The 23,109-nt window shown below is 41.4% G+C and overlaps 2 protein-coding genes across 6 annotated transcripts in view; both read right to left on the reverse strand.

Annotated features, from left to right (window-relative positions):
* Vegfd (vascular endothelial growth factor D) overlaps positions 1 to 3,493 on the reverse strand; it is a 43,854-nt gene extending 40,361 nt beyond the window's left edge. For all 5 annotated transcript variants that reach the window (XM_057759690.1, XM_057759692.1, XM_057759689.1 and 2 more), the window contains exon 1: positions 3,207 to 3,493. In XM_057759690.1, the coding sequence (XP_057615673.1) occupies positions 3,207 to 3,296 (90 nt within the window). In that variant the 5' untranslated portion in view covers positions 3,297 to 3,493. The remainder of the gene's footprint in view (positions 1 to 3,206) is intronic.
* A 647-nt stretch (positions 3,494 to 4,140) lies between these two features.
* Pir (pirin) overlaps positions 4,141 to 23,109 on the reverse strand; it is a 93,542-nt gene continuing 74,573 nt past the window's right edge. The window contains exons 8-10 of the mRNA XM_057759990.1: positions 20,119 to 20,201; positions 9,800 to 9,866; positions 4,141 to 4,713 (exon numbers count right to left, since the gene is read on the reverse strand). Of these exons, the coding sequence (XP_057615973.1) occupies positions 4,598 to 4,713; positions 9,800 to 9,866; positions 20,119 to 20,201 (266 nt within the window). The 3' untranslated portion in view covers positions 4,141 to 4,597. The remainder of the gene's footprint in view (positions 4,714 to 9,799; positions 9,867 to 20,118; positions 20,202 to 23,109) is intronic.

Genomic DNA, 23,109 nt, shown 5'->3' on the forward strand with positions numbered 1-23,109 from the left:
TACTGACAGGTCTTCATAGCACCATGGAAAAGATGTACAGAAGCTAACCTCATCTAGTTATAATAACACCCAACATACTTGGTGACAATTATTTATTAGATCAGTCAGAAATTATGCTGGCTAGAAGGCCTCGGTGAATGGCAAGAGCATAAGGCTATTGGTGATTATTTACTAAGTGTCTAAAGGGTACAGACTAGATCTGTAACATACACCCTTGTGGACTGCATACCTTGGGAAACTATCTCGGCTCATCTCAAGTGCATAAAAAGTCTGAGAGAATAGAACCTGAACTAAATCCCACACCTAGTCAGCAATCTGATTGTTTTATTGAGTCAAGTATGGGTCTTTTTAATGAAAATAATTTTAAAGATTTGTTTATGTATCTGGGTATTTTTTTAATAAATGTATATATGTTATGTATGGACCACACATGTGCCTGGTTTCCCTGAGGTCAGAAGGCATAGGATCCCCTGGAACTGGTGTTATAGATGGTTTGGAGCCACTGGGAACTGAACTTGGGGCTGTTGTAAGAGCAAGAAGTGCTCTTAAGCACTGAGCCATCTCCCCAGATCCTTGTTTGGCAAAGAGAATGTTAAGATTGCTGTAAAGATGTTCTTAGCGCACATGTTGTGAGTATTGTTGACCCCAAACAGCTAGTTTTCCGAGCATATGCTGCGTATAAGCTGTAGGACTAATGAGATTAGGATGTCTTCTTTCAAATGCCATTAGGCACAATTGTCCTAGGTGGTAGGAGCCATTTGCATGCTTAGAGTGGGAAAAATGTCCACAGAGTCATAAAAGGGCACATAGTCACTGCCTGTCTAAGCTGAAAAAAGAAAAAAAAAAACAGGACAATTCTCTAAGCTAGGAAGTAAAGTTTAGGCCAGGGGAAGGGGGCAACCTGGAAATAGATTTGGCATCATAGCCATTCTGGAAAAGATATGGTGAGAAATGGGTGAGTGAGAAAAGCCTGTTCTCATAGACTCAGGACCGAGGGGGACCATGATGAATTTGCATAACCAATGACATGTTCTTACATCTAAAAGAAAAACTAATCTAGCACCAGTGCCCTAAACCATTACTACTCGGAATATGTTTTTATGCTAATTTTTAATTTAAACAAGAAAACATCGGTGTTAAGAATTAGATTTCTAGCCAGGCAGTGCTGGCACACGCCTTTAATCCCAGCGCTCAGGAGGCAGAGGCAGGTGGATCTCTGTGAGTTTGAGGCCAGCCTGGTCTACAAAGCGAGTTCCAGGACAGTCAGAGCTGTTAACAAAGAGAAGCTTTATCTCAAAAAACAAAACAAAATAACAACAACAACAACAAAAGATTTCTTTGATTTTGTTTCCTTTTAAGGAGGTGGGGAGGGGAAGAGAATATATAAACCAAATGATGTACGCTATTACATTTCAGCACCCAGTCATGTGTATCCCCAAACTTGTATCCGACTACAGGCAACACTTTCCTTCATATAAGAAACAATCTCATTTAGCTGGGGGCTGAGTGGCTGTAAGGTCACTCCATGTAGCTTCACTGTTCAAAGGGAAAGTAGGGCATGTAAGAGAAACATTGAGAGGCACGTTAGTAAACACGGGCTGTACATCTGCCATCAGTTAGGGCATGTTTTCTGTCACATAAAAACTTAGTCCCTTTCTTCCATTGCCCATTCAAGGAGATTAGATGGGAGAAGTAGATTCAAAAGGTGTAAAACTTCACTGTGCCTGGGACCCAGAGAGGAGTTCTGGTAGCCCTGTCTACAAAAAAGTAAACTCCAAACACTGGAAACTTCACTGGGGACCGGTTGAAGACTAGTGTTAAGTAAAATGTCAAACAGTGTTGTGCTGGGGTAAAAAGGTTTCTTGCCTAGTGGCTTGCACCGTTCAAGCTTTGAGTTCCAGATTACAAGGCAGAAAGGACAGTCCTCAGCTCGCCCTGACTGCTACCAGCCTTGATGTGGATCTCCATCTCAGGCTAGAGGTGAAAGGACATTTACTTTTTTATTGATTTTTATTGAGCTCTACATTTTCTCTGCTCCCCTCTCTGCCTCTCCCCTCCCCTTCAACCCTCCCCCAAGGTCCCTGTGCTCCCAATTTACTCAGGAGATCTTGTCTTTTTCTACTTCCCATGTCGACTAGATCCATGTATGTCTCTCTTAGGGTCCTCATTGTTGTCTAGGTTCTCTGGGATTGTGAAGGAAATTTACTTTTGAGTATAGGTGGCAGGGTAAAAACTGTACATAGATTCCAGTGCCAGGAGCCCTTTAGTCTTGTCCTATAAAACCTGGGTGTAGATTTACTATCTGGATATGCACCACATGCATATTGGGGCTTTCCATAAACTAGTTCACATCCTTATGAATTAATTTTCCCCCCTGGGGGGCGATATGCCCCCCCCCCATTGAAAATGTGTGCCACAAAACTCAAGCCCACATCTGATTTCTGTCTGGTCATAGTCAGAAATTTCTAAATCAGCCATGATTTAGTAGCACTCCAATCAAATAACATTCGAGTCCTTTTCAAAAATAAAAAGGCTTTGAAAATACAAACCACCAAGTGACAATGATGTTACTGGAATCGGTAGCACCCTACCTAGTTCACCCTCTCCACACCAGTCTCAGATGCTTGTTCATAGAACCAAAGATCTGCTAACTGCTTAATTTTAGACACATTTTCAAAAGCAGAAGCACAAAACCAAAAATAGACTCTAAGAAAACATTTTTTTTTCCTTCTGGTTGGTAGCAATTGCTAATTTGCAGAACCAGACAAAAAGCATCCACAAATAGCACTGTAATTTTCAATTTACAGAAGAAATTACTCAAGCTTGCTTCTCACAACCAACCTAAAAAGCAATTGCCCACAAAATTGTGTGTATGTCATAAAAGCAAATCACAGCTTCGCCACCATGCCACCAGCAGGCACGAACGGGAGCAAGCATTTCCATGCCAAAGGTTTCCAAAATGCTCGTGTTCTAGTCCCATTCCAAGTACATACAATACATAAAACACCATCATACACCTTCTCACACACATGTACATTTTCATACACTCATGGAAAAAATTATTAAGCCTAAGAAATAAAGCAGTCACTAATACACCCAAGCTTAGTGTAGGCTGGGCTTGTATATTGCTTCAACAACAGTGAGAGCAAAGGACTTTTTCTGTGAAAACCAACACAAAGAAACATGAAAAACTCGAGCTCACCTACCTTCACTGGTCCATGGTCACTATTGAAGCCCTGCACCAGGTACACGTAGGACATCATGAGAACATTCACCACTACCCACTCTCTATACATTTTGGCTATTTTAAATGCCCACTGACGACTAAGCACTTGACACCAGGCAGCTCCTGAAAAGTGGGGCAAAAGGCATTCTCCAGAAGCAAAGTTCGAAACCCCAAAACTTCACACGGAAAAATCACATGATCAGTCGTAATCAAAATGACTTGATTTAGTCAAGGGACACCCCCTGCCACACACAATCTTAGTATGGGAGAAAGATGCAAAAAAAAAAAAAACCAAAACAAAAAACAAAACAAAAAACTTTTAAAAGTTCCTGCTGCAAAAATAATCAGGAGGTGGCCCTGGCTTCCACTTTATGCTAGAAATCACTCTCCAATCATTTCGTGTCCAGAAAGCCAAAAGAAAGAAAAAAAATCTCTACCCTATGCCCCAGGTTCTAGCTGCTTTATAAGGAGGTCGTGTGACCACTGACACTTGCGGCTACAGCAGGCTGGAACCTAACGATGGATTCTGACTTTTCCCAGTCTTCAAGGAAGCGTGCAGGAGCATGTGTCTTACATCTGACACAGACTTTGGCAGAAAATTGAGGGGAAGTCTTGGCCGGAGTCCTGCTGTGTCCCTAGCAATAGCAGGGCAGTTTTCAAAGCTGACTCATATGGTCAGGGCTGCTGTGTTTTCAAAAGCAGATAACCTGTAACATGAAACCGGAGCACAGTTGTGATGGCTGGGATGGCAGCTGAACTGCAGGAGGACAGCTTCAGATGCTCACATAGCTGCTGCCAGTAACATGGAAAGCCATAAAAAATGCTCTAAGAAAATCCCAAAGACCACAGGATAAAAGGGCATCTTCTCACATATCAAAAGCACATGTACATAAGCAACTGTTTTTAATAGGAGCTCAATAATTTCCATTGAAATGAATAACATTCGTTTTTAAAGAAGCAACAATTAGAATTATTTGCATGCATTGCTACTATTTTTTTTTACTTTTAACTTCTTAAAATAGTTAAATCTGCTCTTTGACAATTTCATACATGTATATAATGCATTCTGATGACTCCGTACAAAAAACATCTTTTCATTTTAATGTGGAATTCTTTTTTATTTTGGGGTTTTCAAGACAGTTTTTTTCTGTATAACCCTGCCTGTCCTGTAACTTGCCTGTAGACCAGGTTGGCCTCAGACTCAACAGAGACCCACCTGCCTCTGCCTCTGCCTCCCAAGTGCTGGGATTAAAGGCGTGCGCCACCACCACCCGGCTTAATGTGAAATTCTTTAGAAGCACCAGCTAGGCCAGCTTTGGAAACTGAATATACTGAATGGTCAGTCCATCCACACAGCAGAATTCCAGCTCTTCATTGGTTTCCAATCTTTGACTTCCAGGTTTTGGCCCCCTCAAAACCATTTTTTGCATTCCTGAAATCAAGAATGGCCTCAGAAATTTCTTCATTGGTATTCATCACAAACGGACCTAGGGCAGAAAGAGACGTTTACAAAGTTCTGCATGATGACATTTTCTTCTACCACTGGAAGCAGTGTGTATTACTATAGCTCCTCGTTTGAAACACAGTCTAGGCATAGCTGGGCAGCCACAGCCTCTTTCCATAGCGTTCTGTCCTACAGGACTGCAGTTGCTAGAACTGTATATGCTAAGAAATTATCGTACAGACCATACTTAGAGAAACACAGTCAGGTCCCACTGCTCATGGCAGGGTCCTTGCCAGTGATAGCAATCCCTTTATCCATCGCAGTCTTTGTAGTTGTTATTTGTACAACACGAACTGACGTCAGGAACTGAACCAGCCTGGGCTTTTGAATCAGCTAGATTAGCACATGGTTTTGACGTCTGCCTAAGCTGTGGGTGGGGCTGTGCATTTATGAGATGGTTCTAAGTCTGTTTCGAAAACTCGCAGCATCTGCATGACAGCCAACAGGGGGTTTAATTGCTTCTGAACAGCTTGTACATTAACAGTTCTTTTGCAGTTCCCCAGAAGACACCGCCATGTACCCTATAGCAAGCACAGATGAGGTCAAGTTTTGAAGTTTGGCTGGTTTCTCCTTCCTGACACGAGTCACTGCCATGTGCTTGCAATTAAAGGCATTTTTCATCTTCCTGTAAATGCTTCTTTTTATGTTTCTACTGATTTAGCTTTCATTTTGACCATAATTTCTAATTCACCCACCTTCCCAAAAGATGCATCATGTTAGTGTGGCCATTCTCTTGCCAAGGACTACCAGTACCACAACATTAATACATTTTATTAATAAACTTCAAGTCAAGCAGCACTTTTTAACAATTTATTTCTTAGGGTCAACCAATTTTTCACTCAGCAAAGGGCCAGGGAAAGTATACTTTAGGTTTTATGGGTCAAGCAGATTAAGTACTGACTGGGCCAAGGACTGACTTGATACACAATAATTCCCTATGGTTTCCCCAGGCAGAGCCCCACCACGTCATACCTCAACTCTTTTTCCATAGTACATTTCTATATTCTATTTTTGACACCTTCCCATACCTCTCAGTTTTATAAACTGTCCTTGAGTCACCTAAGACATTGTAGGAAAGGCGGATGCACTGAGTGAAGGTATATTATTGATCAGGACCCATGTCTCCGACTCATGGGAATGGGTAAAATCTTCCTCAAAGTCAGGCTCAGGAAATTGGCAAGTCTTCCTCCAATTTGTGTGAGGACGCTGCAGTGGATGCAAAAACTAACAACCACAACTTCCTCATTCATGATGACTGCAACCTGAGACAGCTCCTCTACAGAGACCTGCCACAGAGACGAGCCACCTCCTCCTGTGCTGTATAGAAGGAACTCGCTGAGGTTCTAGGTTGGTGTACCGTATGTAGATCTCCATCAGGTCAAGTTCAGGCCCCCAATTCCAGCTTTCTGTATGTGTGTCGGTGTGTCTTTTTGTCATTCCCTTGCCACCCCTGTCAAGTTTTCAGGGTTGCCTTGAAAACTAAATAAATTCACATTTGAAAAACACTCTGAGCAACACTTAGCAAATAGCAAATGGCATGAAAGTGTATGTTAAGAAAATGAAATATCTGCATTTTTTTTTCTCATTTGGAGGAGGGACATAACTTCACCAGAGTTACTGTTGTTTGCTAATCCAACATGCTGTGACGTCTTTGCCGAAGGTCATCATTAAGAACACTCAGTGACAAGAGGAGCATGGAGTTAAGAAGTCACAAAAACACAACCAGTTCCCCAAATACTCCCAGGATGTTTGGGGTTGCCCTTGAGCATGAAAAGTTAAAAAAAAAATGTAAAAAGAAAAGCAAATTAAGCAAACCAAACAAAACGCTCTGTCTATCAGTCACTGACAGTCCAAGAGATATATGTCTACTTGGGCCGATGAATGTGAACTTGATTTTACAAGCATACCCAGTGTCTCACCTAGGAGGCACCGGGAGAGGATTTGCATACATCCAGCCTTCCAGTTTGCTGTGTCATCCTCCTTCAACTGGGCTCTTGTTTCGCAGGACTGCTATGGAGGAAAAGACCTAACATAAAAGGTTTTCGTCTCAAACTCGCTTTTCCTACCCCAATTCCAGCCATAACTAGCTGAAGACCCTACTCCATTTGTTTGTAGCTTTCTTCACCAAAGAACCATTTTCTTCAGTCACGACAAAAGGAAGTGTGCAAAATTAACATGAGAGATCACAAGCTAGGGGCTTATGATTTAATATCCCTTCGAAATTACTGCTAGAAGAAAAACAATATTATTTTTTAAAATATTCAGTGTTACTTAAATTTATGACTAGCTGGGGCTTATCTGAGATCATTGTGTATACCTTGGAAATCATGCCAAGTAGTGGAATACAATGAGATCTTAAATCATGTCCAATTTAATAATTAGAGAACCACACAGTATGTTTTGCAGACAAAGATACAAATAACAAGTTGGGTTCTTGGTGCTTTTAGGTGTTTCTCATTTAATCATTGACATTTGAAAAAAATATTTATTTTATTCTTTAAGTGTGAGTGTGTGTGCGCGCATGTATGCACACAAATGCGCAGATGCCCAAGGAGGCCAGAAGAGGACATTAGATCTTCTGGCGCTGGGAACTAAGTTTGAGTCCTCTGTGAGTGCAGCATGTGCTGCTGAGCCATCTTTCATTTCGTAATTCAACCAAGAATGGCTTAAACTATTACAGAAAGTTTCAAAGAAGTATTATTCCTAAGAGGCTCATATTTTTCACTAAAAATATAATAGGTTAAAAGGGCCGTGTTGGCTATGATTTGCATACCGATTTTCCCCTCCACAATTCATATTAAGATCTAATTGTCCTTGGGCCATATGGGGAGGTGGAGCCACTAAAAGGTGACTGGGTCATGAAGATGAGGTAATAACTTTTCCAGTGGGTGAGTTCTCACTCTTGTGGGGCTGGATTAATTTTTTGGTGTGGGGAGAGACTGGCTTTATTACCACAGCAGCAGAATGTTATGAAGCATATCCACCCCTCAAGTTTTGTCTTTCAAGCATATACCCATTTCTACTTTCTGTCGAGTTGAAACAACATGAGACCCTACACACACACACACACACACACACACACACATTGGAATTCCAAGTCTCCAGTGATGTCTGCCAAAATAAATTTCCTTTCTTTAAAGATTACTCAGTCTCTTCCTTGGTTAGAGTTACCCCAAGATATTTTATGCTGTTTGTGGCTATCGTGAAAGGTGATGATTCTCTTATTTCCCTCTCTGCTTCCATATCCTTTGTGTATAAGAGGGCGACTGATTTTTTGGAGTTGATCTTGTATCCTGCCACATTACTAAAGGTGTTTATCAGCTGTAGGAGTTCTTTGGTGGAGTTTTTGGGGTCGCTTATGTACACTATCATATCATCTGCAAATAATGCAAGTTTAACTTCTTCCTTTCCAATTCGAATCCCCTTTATCCCCTTATGTTGTCTTATTGCTATTGCTAAAACTTCAAGCACTATATTGAAGAGGTATGGAGAGAGTGGACAGCCTTGGCGTGTTCCTGATTTTAGTGGGATGGCTTTAAGTTTCTCTCCATTTACTTTGATGTTAGCTGTTGGCTTGCTGTAAATAGCTTTAATTATATTTAGGTATGACTCTTGTATCCCTAATCTCTCCAAGACTTTTATCATAAAGGGATGTTGAATTTTGTCAAATGCTTTTTCAGCATCTAATGAAACGATCATATGGTTTTTTTCTTTCAGTTTATTTATATGATGGATTACATTGACAGATTTGCGTATGTTAAACCAGCCCTGCATCTCTGGGATGAAGCCTACTTGATCATAATGGATAATTTTTCTAATGTGTTCTTGGATTTGGTTTGTCAGTATTTTGTTGAGGATTTTTGCGTCGATGTTCATGAGTGAGATTGGCCTGTAATTCTCTTTCTTGGTTGAGTCTTTGTGTGGTTTTGGTATCAGAGTTACTGTAGCTTCATAAAAGGAATTTGGCAATGACTCTTCTGTTTCTATATTGTGAAATACATTAAGGAGTATAGGTATTAGGTCTTCTTGGAAGTTCTGGTAGAATTCCGCATTGAAACCATCTGGTCCTGGACTTTTTTTGGAAGGGAGGTTTTTAATAACAGCTTCTAATTCTTCGCGACTAACAGGTCTATTTAGGTTGTTCACCTGGTCCTGGTTTAACTTTGGTATATGGTATTTATCTAAAAAAGTGTCCATTTCTTTTACATTTTCCAGTTTTGTGGCATATAGGCTTTTGTAGTAAGATCTAATGATTCTCTGAATTTCCTCTGTGTCTGTGGTTATGTCCCCCTTTTCATTTCTGATCTTATTAATTTGCAAATTCTCTCTCTGCCATTTGATTAGTTTGGATAGGGGTTTATCAATCTTGTTGATTTTCTCCAGGAACCAGCTTTTTGGACTGTGACTGAAAAAGCATGGGATAAAACCGGACTCTCTGAACATGGCAGACAATGAGAGCTGACGAGAGGCCAAGGACAATGGCACGGGGTTTTGATCCTACTTCATGTTCTGGCTTTGTGGGAGCCTAGACAGTTTGGATGTTCACCTTCCTAGACCTGGATGGAGGGGGGAGGACCTTGGACTTTCCACAGGGCAGGGAACCCTGACTGCTCTTGGGACTGGAGAGGGAGGAGAAGAGGAGTGGGGGGAGGGGGAGAGGGGCGGGAGAAGGGGGAGGGAAATGGGAGGCGGGGAGGAAGCGGAAAAATTTTTTTTCAATAAAAAAAATGTTAAATAAAAAAAATAATAATGGAGTACTAAAAAAAAGATTACTCAGTCTCATGTATTCTGTTATAGCAACACAAAACAGTATTGAAATCACTGTTACTTTGGTTAAATGATATTCAAGTCCCTAGTGGACAATGAAGTTTTTTTTTCCCCTTCAAGTTGAAATCCCTTCCCTCTCTCTCTCTGTCTCTCTCTGTCTCTCTCTGTCTCCCTCTCTCTCTCTCTCTCTCTCTCTCTCTCTCTCTCTCTCACACACACACACACACAAACACACACACACACACACACACATATAAGGAAAAAAATGTCAGCCAGGAAAACCATCATCATTTTGGACTTACCATGTTGGACAACTGGTTCTCTTAATGGCTCCCCAGCAATTAAGACAAAATGACTTCTTTGGGGGTCCTAAAATAATCAAAGAAAGCATCAAACAGTGAACACATTTATTTTTGAATGTCAAATTGGACACAAGTTATAGCTAACACAGAAGTTAAGTAGATGGTGCTACAGAAACATGTTCTCTGCAGTTCTTGATATAGGAATGTCTGTTCCTTAGGATGGTTAGTATCACAGCAGCTAGAATTCAGCACTAAGTCCTGGTTACCAATATATTAACATCTGTAATTAAAGAGGAAAAATTGTAGTTACAATCTTCTGTGTATGTGTGTGTGTGTGTGTGTGACCACGTATGTGGAGGCCAGAGGTCTTTGTCAAGTGTCTTCCTCAGTAGCTCTCCACCTTAGTTTTGGAAACGGGGTCTGTTACTGAAACCAGAGCTCACCCCTTGCCTAGACTGCCTAGCACCACACTCCAGGGATCTGTCTGGCTTACCTCTCATGTGGAGTTACAGATGTGTGCTGTCACACCTGGCCTTTTGCAAGGCTGCTTGGGGAACCAGAAGCAGTCCTCATTCTTGTTACTTGATCATTTCACTCAGTGAGCCATCTCCTCAGCCCCAAAGTTATGGCCTTCATTAACAGAGACATCTTCATAACAACCTATCTTAATGGACTACCTCCTTTCTCATTAACAAAATCATTTTTTGCTAAATGCAAAATTTAAAAATTGTATTACCTTTCCTTTTTATTTTAAATTTTTTTCATACAATATATTTTGACAATCTTTCCCCTCCCCCACATCCTTCTCCCTACCTATACAACTACAAGTTCTTTTTTTCTCTTAAAAAAAAAACAAACCACCCCCCAAAAGCATGCAGACATACACACACTACAGACATCACACACACACACACACACACACACACACACACACACACACACGGAGTCCATTTTGTGTTGGTCAACAATCCTGAGCATGGGGCCTGGCCTATGTGTGGTTGAAATACCCAGCATCACTGCATCGAAGAAAACTTGATTTTCCTCTTTCCGTAGCTATCAGCTGCAAACAGATTCTTGGTTAGTGGTGAGACTTTGTGCCCACGTTCCCCTTACCATGTTGGGATTTGTCCGGCTAAAACTTGTACAGGTTATGTGAGTGCTGTCTCAGTCTCCACGAGTTCATATGTGCACATCAACCCTGTGGTGTCTGAAACTACTGTTACCTTGGAGGCCTCCACTACCTCTGGCTCTTACATTCTTTCCACCTTTTCTGCAACAACATAAATTTTTAAATTTATTTATTTATTTAATGTGTATCGGTCTTTTGCCTCCATGGATGTCTGTACCACATGTGTGTCTAGAGCCCAAAGAGGCTAGAAGAGGGTGTTGGATACCCCACGACCGTTTATACAGCTGCCATGTAGGTATCTAACCTGGGTCCTTCTGAAGTGAAGTCAGTGCTTTTAACCAATGAGCCCAGCTCAACAATATAATTTTTAAATGGAGATAATACTTACACAAATCACAAAACAAGACTTCATTGTCTTGCCACTTATTAAAGTAATATGAAATATGCTTCAGCACATTTAAAATAAAATACATACAAAAATATAAATATAAAATGTATACCTGTATGTGGGTATAATGTTTGGAGAACTGTTTTTATAATAAGGCATTTAAAATCATTTAAAATCATATGCTCATTTCATTATAAAAAATTGAACATTTTAAAGTAACTACCATGCTATGTTCTTGCAATGCTATGTCGGTTCATAGTGAATGACAGTCTGGGGTGTTGGTAGGTTCTACCTTGTCCTCATTTTGTCCCATGCCGTTTCTAGTTCTTCCTGATTGCTAACCTTCTAACCTAGGTACCCCGTTTTCAGACTGCTGGCCACAGAACTCCAGACTTCTCCATCAGCTTCCCCTTCATGGCCTCACTTTAGCGACTGTATATGCTTTACTTTCTAGACCTACTGGATTGGTGGCTCCTCTGGTTTCAAAAATTTCTGTTTTTACATCCTCAGTTTCCTAGCGTCCCCTCCTTGTCAGTCTTCCTGTGGAGGGCCGTATGAACAGACATCCTGAGCTAGCCAAATAGGGAGGCCAGGTACAGGAGAACTGAGGCACTGAGGCGTCCACAAACAACCACTCCAGCGAAGCCCAGCCTCCAACCTGCTAGGCACGTGGGACACCTGGAGAAGCCAGCAGAGGGAACAACCAGCATGATGACCAGAAGCCAGGAACTTGCTATTTTAACCCTCGAAGTACTAAAGTGCTTTCTTACAAATAGATAATCAAGCATTGCATATTTCCCTCCAGTTTTCTCTCAGGCCTGTCTAATTTTCAATCAAATAATGATAAAAAACCAATTACTACACATTTGAAAAACTAAATTTTCTAAAACTTCACTCAAATTCTACTAACATAGCATCTTTCTAAATATATAACACTATCTTAAATTATACCAAATATTTAGACATTTCTACTGATGCAAAGCTCTATTATCTTAAATTACATAAAATATTTATGTGCTTCTACTAATACAAAGCTCTCTAACTTGAAATCATTCCAATGCACAGTCTCAGAAGATTTACCACTGGATTCAACAAAATTAATAGTTAACCCTTTCTTCTGTAAATTTAATAAAAGCTGCAATATTTGAGAGGTCTGAAATATGTTTATCTTTTTGGCTTCAACTAAAAATAAATTAATAGTCAGGCAGTGGTGGCACACTCCTTTAATCCCAGCACTTGATAAGTAGAGGCAGGTAAATCTCTGTGAGTTCAAGGCCAGCCTGGTTGACAGAGTGAGCCTAGGATATTCAGAGAAACCTTGTCTCAAAAAAAACTAAATATAATAATAATAAAAGCAAATTAAGTATGGATGCATGGTAGAATGGGTTTTTTTTTCAGTTGCTGTGGGAGCATGTTTAAAAGGGTATGTCTTCAAGTCTTCCTCTACTATTCCTTATAGCTCAGGAGCAGTAGCATTTCATACACACTTGGCTGATGTTTTAATTACTTCTTCACACATGAAAAATGCATGTCAGCTCTGGGGAGATGGCTAAGCGGTTAAGAACATTGACTGCTCTTCCAGAGGACCCGGGTTCAATTCCCAACAACCACATGGCAGATCACAACCATCTGTGATTCCAGTTCTAGAGGATCTGATACCCTCAAACCGACACACATGCAGGCAAAACATCAATGCACATGATATAAAAATAAACAAAAAATAAATAGGTGTCTAAAAGTTCTCAGGTCTGTAACTTTCTAACCATCATTTCCTTACTGACTCATAATCTAACTCACTATCAAAATTGCATGCAAATGTTAAGCTAGCTGGAAATCAGCCATCTGAAAACTGATGGTACCAAGATCACGTACGAAAATTCATTCTTTGTTGTAAGTACAGAGTTTCATCCACTCTCTGCTGACTCTTGCTTCTCCCCAGTTGTAACAGCTAGTCAGCATGCTTGTCCTAGATTGCTTCTGCTTCTCTGATAAAACACTGACCAAAAACAACTGGAGGAGGAAATGGCTTCTTTGGGTGACACACTGTCATAGATGGAAACCTGGAGACTGGAACTGAAGCAGAGACCACAGAGGAATGCTGCTTGCTGGCTCACTTCCAGGCTCATGTTCCCTCCCTCCCTCCCTCCCTCCCTCCCTCCCTCCCTCCCTCCCTCCCTCCCTCCCTCCCTCCCTCCCTTCCTTCCTCCCTCCCTTTCCTGAGATTTAGTTATTTTATGTGTATGAGTGTTTTGCCTGCATGTATAGAAGTCAGAGGGGGACATGGAATCTACTGGAACTTGAGTTCCAGATGGTTCTCAGATTCCGTGTGGTTGCTAGGAACCTCAACCACGGGACCTCTGCAAGAGCAGTCAGTGGTCTTAGCACCTGAGTCATCTCTCCAGCCCCTCTGCAACCTTTCTTACCAACTCAGGATCACTTGCCTAGAGATTGTGCTGCCCACAGCTAGGGCCCTCTTGCTACCTACATCAATCAGAAATCCAGAAAATAACCCACAGACATGTCCATGTTCCCTCTTCTGAGGTGTGCCAAGTTGACCAAGATTAGCCATCACAATGGTTGTTCAGTCTGCATAGCATTCAGAGATCCAAGAAAAGGAGGTATTGTTTTACCATCTTATACCAAAATTAATTCCATAAGATTTTAGAGCTCTTCATGGGTTGTGGTGAGCTACTGGCTGACAGAGATGGGGAAGGTTTTCATTTGGCATGATTTCTTCTTTTTCTTTTTTCAGTGTGATGTTTAAATGGCTAAGACCTCAATAACAACAACTGATTATCACAAAGGATTATTCTCTAAGGGATTTGAAAAGGTGAAGTTTTAGGTGGAAAAGAAACATGGGAGAGAGAATCCCATAATAGTGTTTTGTTTTGTTTGTTTTTGCCATGGCCAAGGTGACAAACTTGAGTTGGGGGGTCAGGAAGTAGAAGAGAAAGGGTTAATGGAGCAGAGAAGAAAGACTGGCATGCATGTCATGTACACTCTGACTGTTCAGAATGGAAGTTTCCTAATCAAAAGAGAGGTCTTTGGGGAGTAACAAACGTGCCCTGTTTCCACACTGTGGAATGAAAAAGTGCTTAAAAAAAAAAGAAGTTTTGCTCTTTTGTATTACTCAAATAAAATGATGACTTTCCAATTATTATTTGGACAGCAGGATAAAAGAACACATGCATTTTGTCTGAAACAAGAAACTAGGAACCTTTTAGGAGTTGAAGTTTCCCATCATTCTAAAAACCCTGGAGGTTTCTGCTCCAAACTTCTTTCCACAAGTTTCCTACAGATTTACCATCCGGGTGGCCCCTCCTTTAATCTAAGCCAGATCTATTTTCTACTTCTTGCTTCTAAAAATTTTTTTACATTGTTTATTTATTGTGTGCATGGGGTTGGTGCATGTGTACCATGGTATGTATGTGGAGGTCAAAGCCCAAATTATGATAGCTGGTTCTCCTCCTCCACTGGGGACTGAACTCAGGTTAGCAGGCTTGGAGGCAAGCACCTTTAACACACTAACCTCCCTCTCCATCCCTTGTTTTTCATTTGCTAACTGCCTTTAGTTAAAAAAAAAAAAAAAACCTAATCGCCTCTACAGCTGGTTAGTGGAATGGCAATGTAGTTCAAAGTCCCAGTAGAAAGTTTGATCCATAGTGTCAAAGGATGAAAATCACGCAAAGCAAAGAGGATGAAAGACAGTCAGTCCTTAGGTGCCTTTATGCCAATGACTTTATCAACATTAATTTAAAAAATCATTATACAATGGTACTAGAGGCCCAGGTGACTGTTTCATGTAGAATGACTCCAACTCCAAAGCAGGACCTTTGAGAGTCCAGCTCATGCCTCTTTCTTTGGTGTGTCTTCTAGAGTCCTTGGTTCCTAGTTAAGTCTTGTACATCTTAAACACTAACTTCCAGATTTGTCCTTGGGGTCAGTAAGATGGTCAGCAGGTGAAGGTACTGACCACCAAGCCTGACAACCCAAGTTCTATTCCTGAGACCCACATGGTGGGAGAGCAGAAGCAACCCCTAAGAGCTGTCCTTTGACCTCTGTAAGTGCACCACAGCACATGCATGTGTGCTCGCCCAGACACACTCACTAATCACTAGCTAAATAAAGCAAAATAGGGAAACTGCTTTTGCTACTCCATACCTGTTACGGCCAGGGCATGTGTTGCATTGCATGGAGATCAACTATACATGATCGAAGCCTAGAGGAAAGGCCCACGGGTCATTTAACGTGTTAATAACTTCCAGATTATGAGTTTCTAACTCAGTTAAATTGATTATAAATACACAGGCTGTAATAAGAGCACGACTGTGGGAATGGAGCTATTTCACTACAACAGCCTTTACTAGTGTGATGAATTACCTGGAAAAATTACCAGAAAGAGATTGAACTTGAGCATGATTTAATTGCATGCAGTTGTTTTTTCTAAACCTCACTCCCTATACTTAAGGCATCAATAGAAAAATCGTTTGAATGAGATAACCGTGGACGTTGACAGTTTAAGAGCGTGGCTGTCCATTGTTCCCACGACAGTCAGTGCTCAGCTACCTCAGTACATTTACTACAAATGAGCTTGCTACTCTTCTAGGGCTCTGAAACAACATGGGTCTGAAGGTTATATGGAGTCTTTCTTAGTACGCACATATGTTTCTAATCGTGGGTGCACTAGAGCAACCATCACTCCGAAGAAAAATCCAGCACACCAGCTGCAGGTCAAACTCACATGGGGAGCTTCTGGAACAGAGGCAGCTTTGGGGAGGCCTGTTCTTGTTCAGGATTATCTGTCCAGAATAGCTTGAGGTCAGTTCCAATCTCCCAGAACTTTAAAATATTTAAATTCATTACAAAGTCCCTATGCTTTGGGCTTTGTCCATGAAGTCAAAGGGTCTGGTGCAAAAATCTTTTAAGCCTGGCATAAATCAGGACCACTGCCATTGTTAGGTGTTACAGCAGACTTAAGAATAAGGGAGGGGCTTGGGAGATTGCCCAATGGTTAAAGCGCTTGCCACACAAACATAAGGACTGGAGTTTGTATCCCTAGGGAAAAAAGGAAGAATGGAAAATGACAATCTGCCCACTGAGGAAGGAAGGCTGGGACCTCATGGGCTACCATGTGTTAGCCTGGGATAGAGCAAATCAAGGATAAGATGGCACAAAGAAAACTGAGGTCGGTTTGTGTACATCATCCTTTCCTTAGCTTCTCTTACCCTACAGATTGGCCACTCTAAAGGAGTGGCCGATACTATGGTCACCAGGGGAGATGGGCATGATGGTGGAGGACATTGGGGTGAGATGTACTGAAACTGCAAGCAAAGAAGAGCTAGAAGAAAGTGGGGTACTCACTGAGTTCCTCATTCTAGACCATAATTCAGTATTTCTTTCTCCTTGTCAGAGTTCTCAGGCAAAGACGAGTTCCACATGGAATGAATATCTTACTTTAAGAACTATTGGTCAGTGTCCCTCGAGGCCTTTTCTAGAAGTGAAAATTGTTAGGTGTCCTTGAGCCTGTGATTCGAATCCTTATTAGATAATGCATGTGTGAATCTGTTAAACGTTGCTGTCAGCGGTTTCGTTTCCCCTTACTGTTATTGGGTACCTACAATGTCCTGTGCCAAGGACCGAAACACTTTCTCTGTAAACAGCCAGAAAGTTTTAGGCTTTGTGGGTCATGTAATCTCTGCCGTAACTGACTTGTACCTACACAGTGTAAAAATCCATGGCCAATACAGAAACAAACGGGTGTGACAGTGGACCAAAAAACACAAAGAAATGCATTTGGATCTGGCCTGTAGGACATCAGTTACTGACCTCTGTGCTAGATCCGGAACAGACGTTGGGATAGGTAACCTTGATTAATGAATAATTCTACATAGTTGGCTTCAATTATTTCAATTTTACAGACAAATAAAATGATGCCTGGGCCAGTGAGACAGCTCAGCAGATAAAGGTATTTGCCGCCTGTTGTGGAAGGAGCGGCGGGGCTGTGTCCCGCCACCCGGCTAGCTTTACCCGAAATAATTACACAGAAACTGTATTCTTTTAAACACTGCCTGGCCCATTAGTTTTAGCCTCTTATTGGCTAATTCTCACATCTTTGATTAACCCATTTCTAATATTCTGTGTAGCACCACGAGCTGGCTTACCAGGAAAGACCTTAACCTGCGTCTGTCTGGAGTGAGAGAATCATGGCGACTCCCTGACTCAGCTTCTTTCTCCCAGCATTCTGTTCTGTTTACTCCACCTACCTAAGGGTTGGCCTATCAAATGGGCCAAGGCAGTTTCTTTATTAATTAACCAATGAAAGCAACAGATTAGAAAGAAATCACTCCCACATCAGCCGCCAACCCAGATGATCCAAGTTTGATGCCTAGGAACCACATGGTGGAAGGAAAGAACCAATACCTGAAAGTTATCCTCTGGGATGCACGTGCATATTGTGACATGTGCACCCCCCCACATACATACATACAAATAAATAATAAATGTAAAAAGTTAACAAGACTGAAGAACCAGGAAATTTAGAAAAGTGTTTTCAGTCTCATAGCCACCAAGTGGCAAAGCCAAGACACAAACCTTCACAGCCTCTATCCTGTTGTAAACTAAAGGAAACTTCTGACTTTCCTATAGACATACAACCTCTTCAAATGAAAGTTCTTTTGAATACAACTTTTCATTTTAAAGTTGTCATGATGTCATGACCACATGAACAAGATGGAACTTCATATAACAGTAACAGGATGCCCGCTGTGTCAGGGATGCCACATGAACAAGATGGAACTTTATATAACAGTAAAAGGATGCCCCCTGTGTCAGGGATGCCACTTTGCCAATGAACTAATAATTCTCTTTGTCTACCCCAGCTATCGTCTGACCTGCAGATTCTCCTATCACTTCTTTGAATTTTAGCCAAATGAATTCAGACCCTATTAGAATCTAATAGACCAGCAGGTTCTGGGCCGCGAATAATTTCCAGGCCTACTTGCCATATTTGGTTGAGATATGTGAAATTGCTTTTCTTGAAGGTCGAACATGACAGCTTCATATGATTTGAGGAAAGAAATCAGAGGGCACAGACCCCGAGATGGCATTTTTCTGATGTTCCTGAGATTATGTTTTGTCCGGCTAATAGTTCATAGAGCTGCTGCTGCTGATCAAGGCAGCAGAAGGTGAGTTATCAGTAAACTGGACTGAGACACAAAATCCCGCCCCCCCTCCCCAGTCCATTGCATTCTATGATAGCAGGGTCAGAGGGTGAGAAGTGAGTCAGACTGCCTTTTCATTGGTCAACTGCTGCCGAGATAGTTCTTATTCCTGCTTTTCAAGATGGAACCATCTCGGAGCTTGTCCACAATAGTTGCCTTAATCTTCCTGACTGGACGGACACGAAGCAATCAGATTGACGTAATGGGTTCACAGAACGATGAGTCAATTGCTCAGTGGGATGCAACAGACATGAAAAAGAACGGAGAAACTCCCCAAGAGCCCCCAAACTTAACTTAAAAAGTAGAGGGTCTCATTGAAAAGAAATAAGAAACACATCACATCCTCTTCTTAGGTCCAAACGCGGAGAATTCTGAAAGGGCTCCCGTGAGCAGGCAGATCTCTATTTATATTCCTAGAGGACTAGCCTAGCTTTACTTATGTTAAAAGAAAGTCAGTTTTGTGACAGAGTAATATTAAAAAACAATGAAGATGCATTGCCTCTAAATTCAAATGTTTAGGGGTAAGCAATACAGACTTTTATATGATTGCTGAAGGCAAGAAATTAATATAGATGAAACTTTGAAATATACCAACAGAAATCTCAAAATAGAGTAAGGTAATCACCAGAGACTATTAAAAGTGCTTGATAAAATAGTGGCAGAATTTATTTCCCAAGGAAGAGAAAAAATTTCCATCTTTATGAGAGATTTAAGGATTTTCATGAACATTAGTAAAAAGTACAAGTTAAGAAAATTAAGGGGGAGGGGAATGTTGTTAAGAGCCAGAGGCAGTGGAAGGATATCGTGAAACTATTTTCTGGACATGGCAGGTACATACGAATTCAAAGTAGCTGTGACTCCTTGCACATGACCTATGCAAGATCAAGCTAGACAAAATCCCATTATGGATGAAGGGCAGGTCATGAAGTCCCTCCCCTACCCAAGGAGCTATTGGCAATTCATGGGAGGGTTAGTTTGTTTCAGGAATGCAACCCCTAAAAGGCTCCCCATGCTTCAGAAGATGGTCAGAAACAGATGCACAGACAGGCAACACACTAGGTGAACTCAGTGGGCTAAAAACAGACAGTAGGTGAAGAAACACTGGGAAGGAACAGTGTGGCAGAGGGGAGAGAGTGGAAAAGAAAGACATGAAATGGATTCAATCAAAACATGAATTCAGAAAACCCTCAAATGATTTCAAAAAAAAAATGAAATGTTTGGAGGTGGGGTAATACTCTCAGTTGGTAAGATCTCTTGCTATTCAACCATGAGAGCCTGAGTTCAAATCCCAGTCACCCATGGAAAACCTATCTGTGATCACCCAAACCCACAACACCCAGGCTTGGGGGTGTGAGCAGAAACAACTAGTGGCCTAGATGCAATAGTGAGTTTCAATTTGAGAGAGAGATCCAGTCTCAACTGTCTCAAAGCAATAAGGTGAAAAGCGATACAAAAGGACAGTCGACGGATGTCTTCCCTTGGCCTCTGCATGTGTGTGCATGGGCACGATCCCCTATACACAGCACACACACATACACGCATGAAGAAAGAAAAAAAAAAGAAAATGAGAAGTTTAAAATACCTTATTTTCCACCTGGACACTGTCACCTTCTCCAAGCACTGCTGTGTGATGGGGTTCTATCTTTTGCTGCGCATCATCAGGTCCTACAACAAGATGACCAGTAACTTTAGCAATTATCACAGTGTATTGATCCAATGGCCAAACTTTTGACCAACTACTTAGCACCAGAATATTAGTTTTGGTTTCAGAAATAACAGACTTAGGAAATCTCCTTGATTGGGTTGCTTACATTTGCTATTATTAAAGGCTAAAATTGATTGGTTTTGAATGCAGAAAATAGCAGGCAAGTGAATCCTGTATCATGTTCCCATTTATACTCTTAATGCCATGACCAAATGTTTTATTGAATTTAGTTTTGTTTTGTTTTTCACTTTTTGAGACAGGGTTTCACTGTGTATCCCAGGCTGGTCTCGAACTTACAGAGATCCACCTGCCTCTGCCTCCCGAGTGCTGAGATAAAAGGTGTGTGCCACCATTACTGCTCGCCTTTCACTGACTTTTAAATTTCAAGGGCTCTTGGAATTGCATTCTCATAAAAGTGCTCTCTTGTGTAAAATAAAAACCTCATAAGAAGCCAGCAGACCTAGAAAAATGATCAAATGTCATCAACAATTCATTTCAACATGAATTTACTGGGCATCTCCAACTTTCAAGAACTAGAGAAAATGCAAAGATGTGCAAAATAGATTCCTTGCATCTAAATAATTCAAAATGTTCTTGGAATCAACCAAATATAAGCACACACGATTATCAGAGAAGAATTCAACTGAAAACTAAATGACTCAGATAGTCAACTTCTCGAATAATGAACAAAGTCTGATTCTAAACCTTCTGTAGTGGGAGCCGTCCAAACCCTCTGGAGCTGGTTACCTTCTAAACCCCCTGGAGGGGGTATCTTCTAAATCCTTCTATGGGTGTCTTCCAAACTCTCTGGAGCATGGGTGCCTTCTAAACACTCTGGGGGTGTTTTTTAAACACTCTGGGGGTGGGTGCCTTCAGGTGGGTGCCCTCCCTTCTATTTTAAGGCTTGCAGATGAAATGAAGCTAGTTAACATTTAAAGGTAACAAAAAAGATCACAGAGAAAACAGCAGACTTGGGGGCTCATTCAGGTTGAAGCACACCAAGCATTTGTTCTGGAGGAACAGAGCTTGGAAGAGGGTATAGCAGACAAGAGGACAGAGTGGCACAGGTAGTAGATGCAAATCTCTGGGGAAACTGTGAACCTATCAAGACTTTAACATTCTATTGGGAAGGAGGATGAAAATGTATCAAGTAAACCCTTTAAAGTCATTCTTATCCATACAGAGTGAGTGGATTCTCTTCCCCCCCCCCTCTCTCTCTCTCTCACACACACACACACACACACACACAGAGAGAGGGGGGGGGAGACCAGAACTGTGTCTTACAGAAATAATTTTGGAAGGATAGCATAAAAGGAAATGGAGGGCAAGTTTGAACCTAGAAAACCCTGTTGGACATGGGCACAGGAGACCACTTCCTACGTATAACCCCAGCAGCACAGACATTAAGGGCAACATTGAATAAATGGAACCTCCTGAAACTGAGAAGCTTCTGTAAAACAAAGGACACTGTCACTAAGACAAAAAGGCAACCCACTGACTAGGAGAAGATCTTCACCAGCCCTGCAATGGACAAAGGTCTGATCTCCAAAATATATAAAGAACTCAAGAAACTAGACTGTAAAAAACTAATCAACCCAATTATAAAATGGGGCACTGAGCTGAACAGAGAATTCTCAACAGAAGAAGTTCAAATGGCCAAAAGACACTTAAGGTCATGCTCAACTTCCTTAGCGATCAGGGAAATGCAAACCAAGGCAACTTTAAGATACCATCTTACACCTGTCAGAATGGCTAAAATAAAAAACACCAATGATAGCCTTTGCTGGAGAGGTTGTGGAGAAAGTGGCACACTCATCCATTGCTAGTGGGAATGCAAACTTGTGCAACCACTTTGGAAAGCAGTGTGGTGGTTTCTCAGGAAATTCGGGATCAACCTACCCCTGGACCCAGCAATACCACTCTTGGGAATATACCCAAGAGATGCCCTATCAGACAACAAAAGTATATGCTCAACTATGTTCATAGCAGCATTGTTTGTAATAGCCAGAATCTGGAAACAACCTAGATGCCCTTCAATGGAAGAATGGATGAAGAAAGTATGGAATATATACATATTAGAGTACTACTCAGCAGTAAAAAACAATGACTTCTTGAATTTTGCATGCAAATGGACGGAAATAGAAAACACTATCCCGAGTGAGGTAAGCCAGACCCAAAAAGAGGAACACAGGATGTACTCACTCATAATTGGTTTCTAGCCATAAATAAAGGACATTGAGTCTATAATTCGTGATCCTAGAGAAGCTAAATAAGAAGGTGAACCCAAAGAAAATCATATAGTCATCTTCCTGGATATTAACCTTCATCAGGCGATGAAAGGAGACAGAGACAGAGACCCACATTGGAGCACTGGACTGAAATCCCAAGATCTAAATCAGGAGCAGAAGGAGAGAGAGCACGAGCAAGGAACTCAGGACTGCGAGGGGTGCACCCACACACTGAGACAATGGAGATGTTCTAACGGGATCTCACCAAGGCCAGCTGGCCTGGGTCTGAAAAAGCATGGGATAAAACCGGACTCGCTGAACATAGTGGACAATGAGGACTACTGAGAACTCAAGAACAATGGCAATGGGTTTTTGATCCTACTGCATGAACTGGCTTTGTGGGAGCCCAGGCAGTTTGGATGCTCACCTTACTAGACCTGGATGGAGATGGGTGGTCCTTGGACTTCCTACAGGGCAGGGAATCCTGATTGCTCTTAGGGCTGACCAGGGAGGAGGACTTGATCGGGGGAGGGGGAGGGAAATGGGAGGTGGTGGGGAGGAGGCAGAAATCTTTAATAATTACATAAATAAATAAATAAATAAATAAATAAATAAATAAATAAATGAAAACCCTGTTGGG

This window comes from Chionomys nivalis, chromosome X, assembly GCF_950005125.1.
Source record: "Chionomys nivalis chromosome X, mChiNiv1.1, whole genome shotgun sequence".
Classification (NCBI taxonomy): Eukaryota; Metazoa; Chordata; class Mammalia; order Rodentia; family Cricetidae; genus Chionomys; species Chionomys nivalis.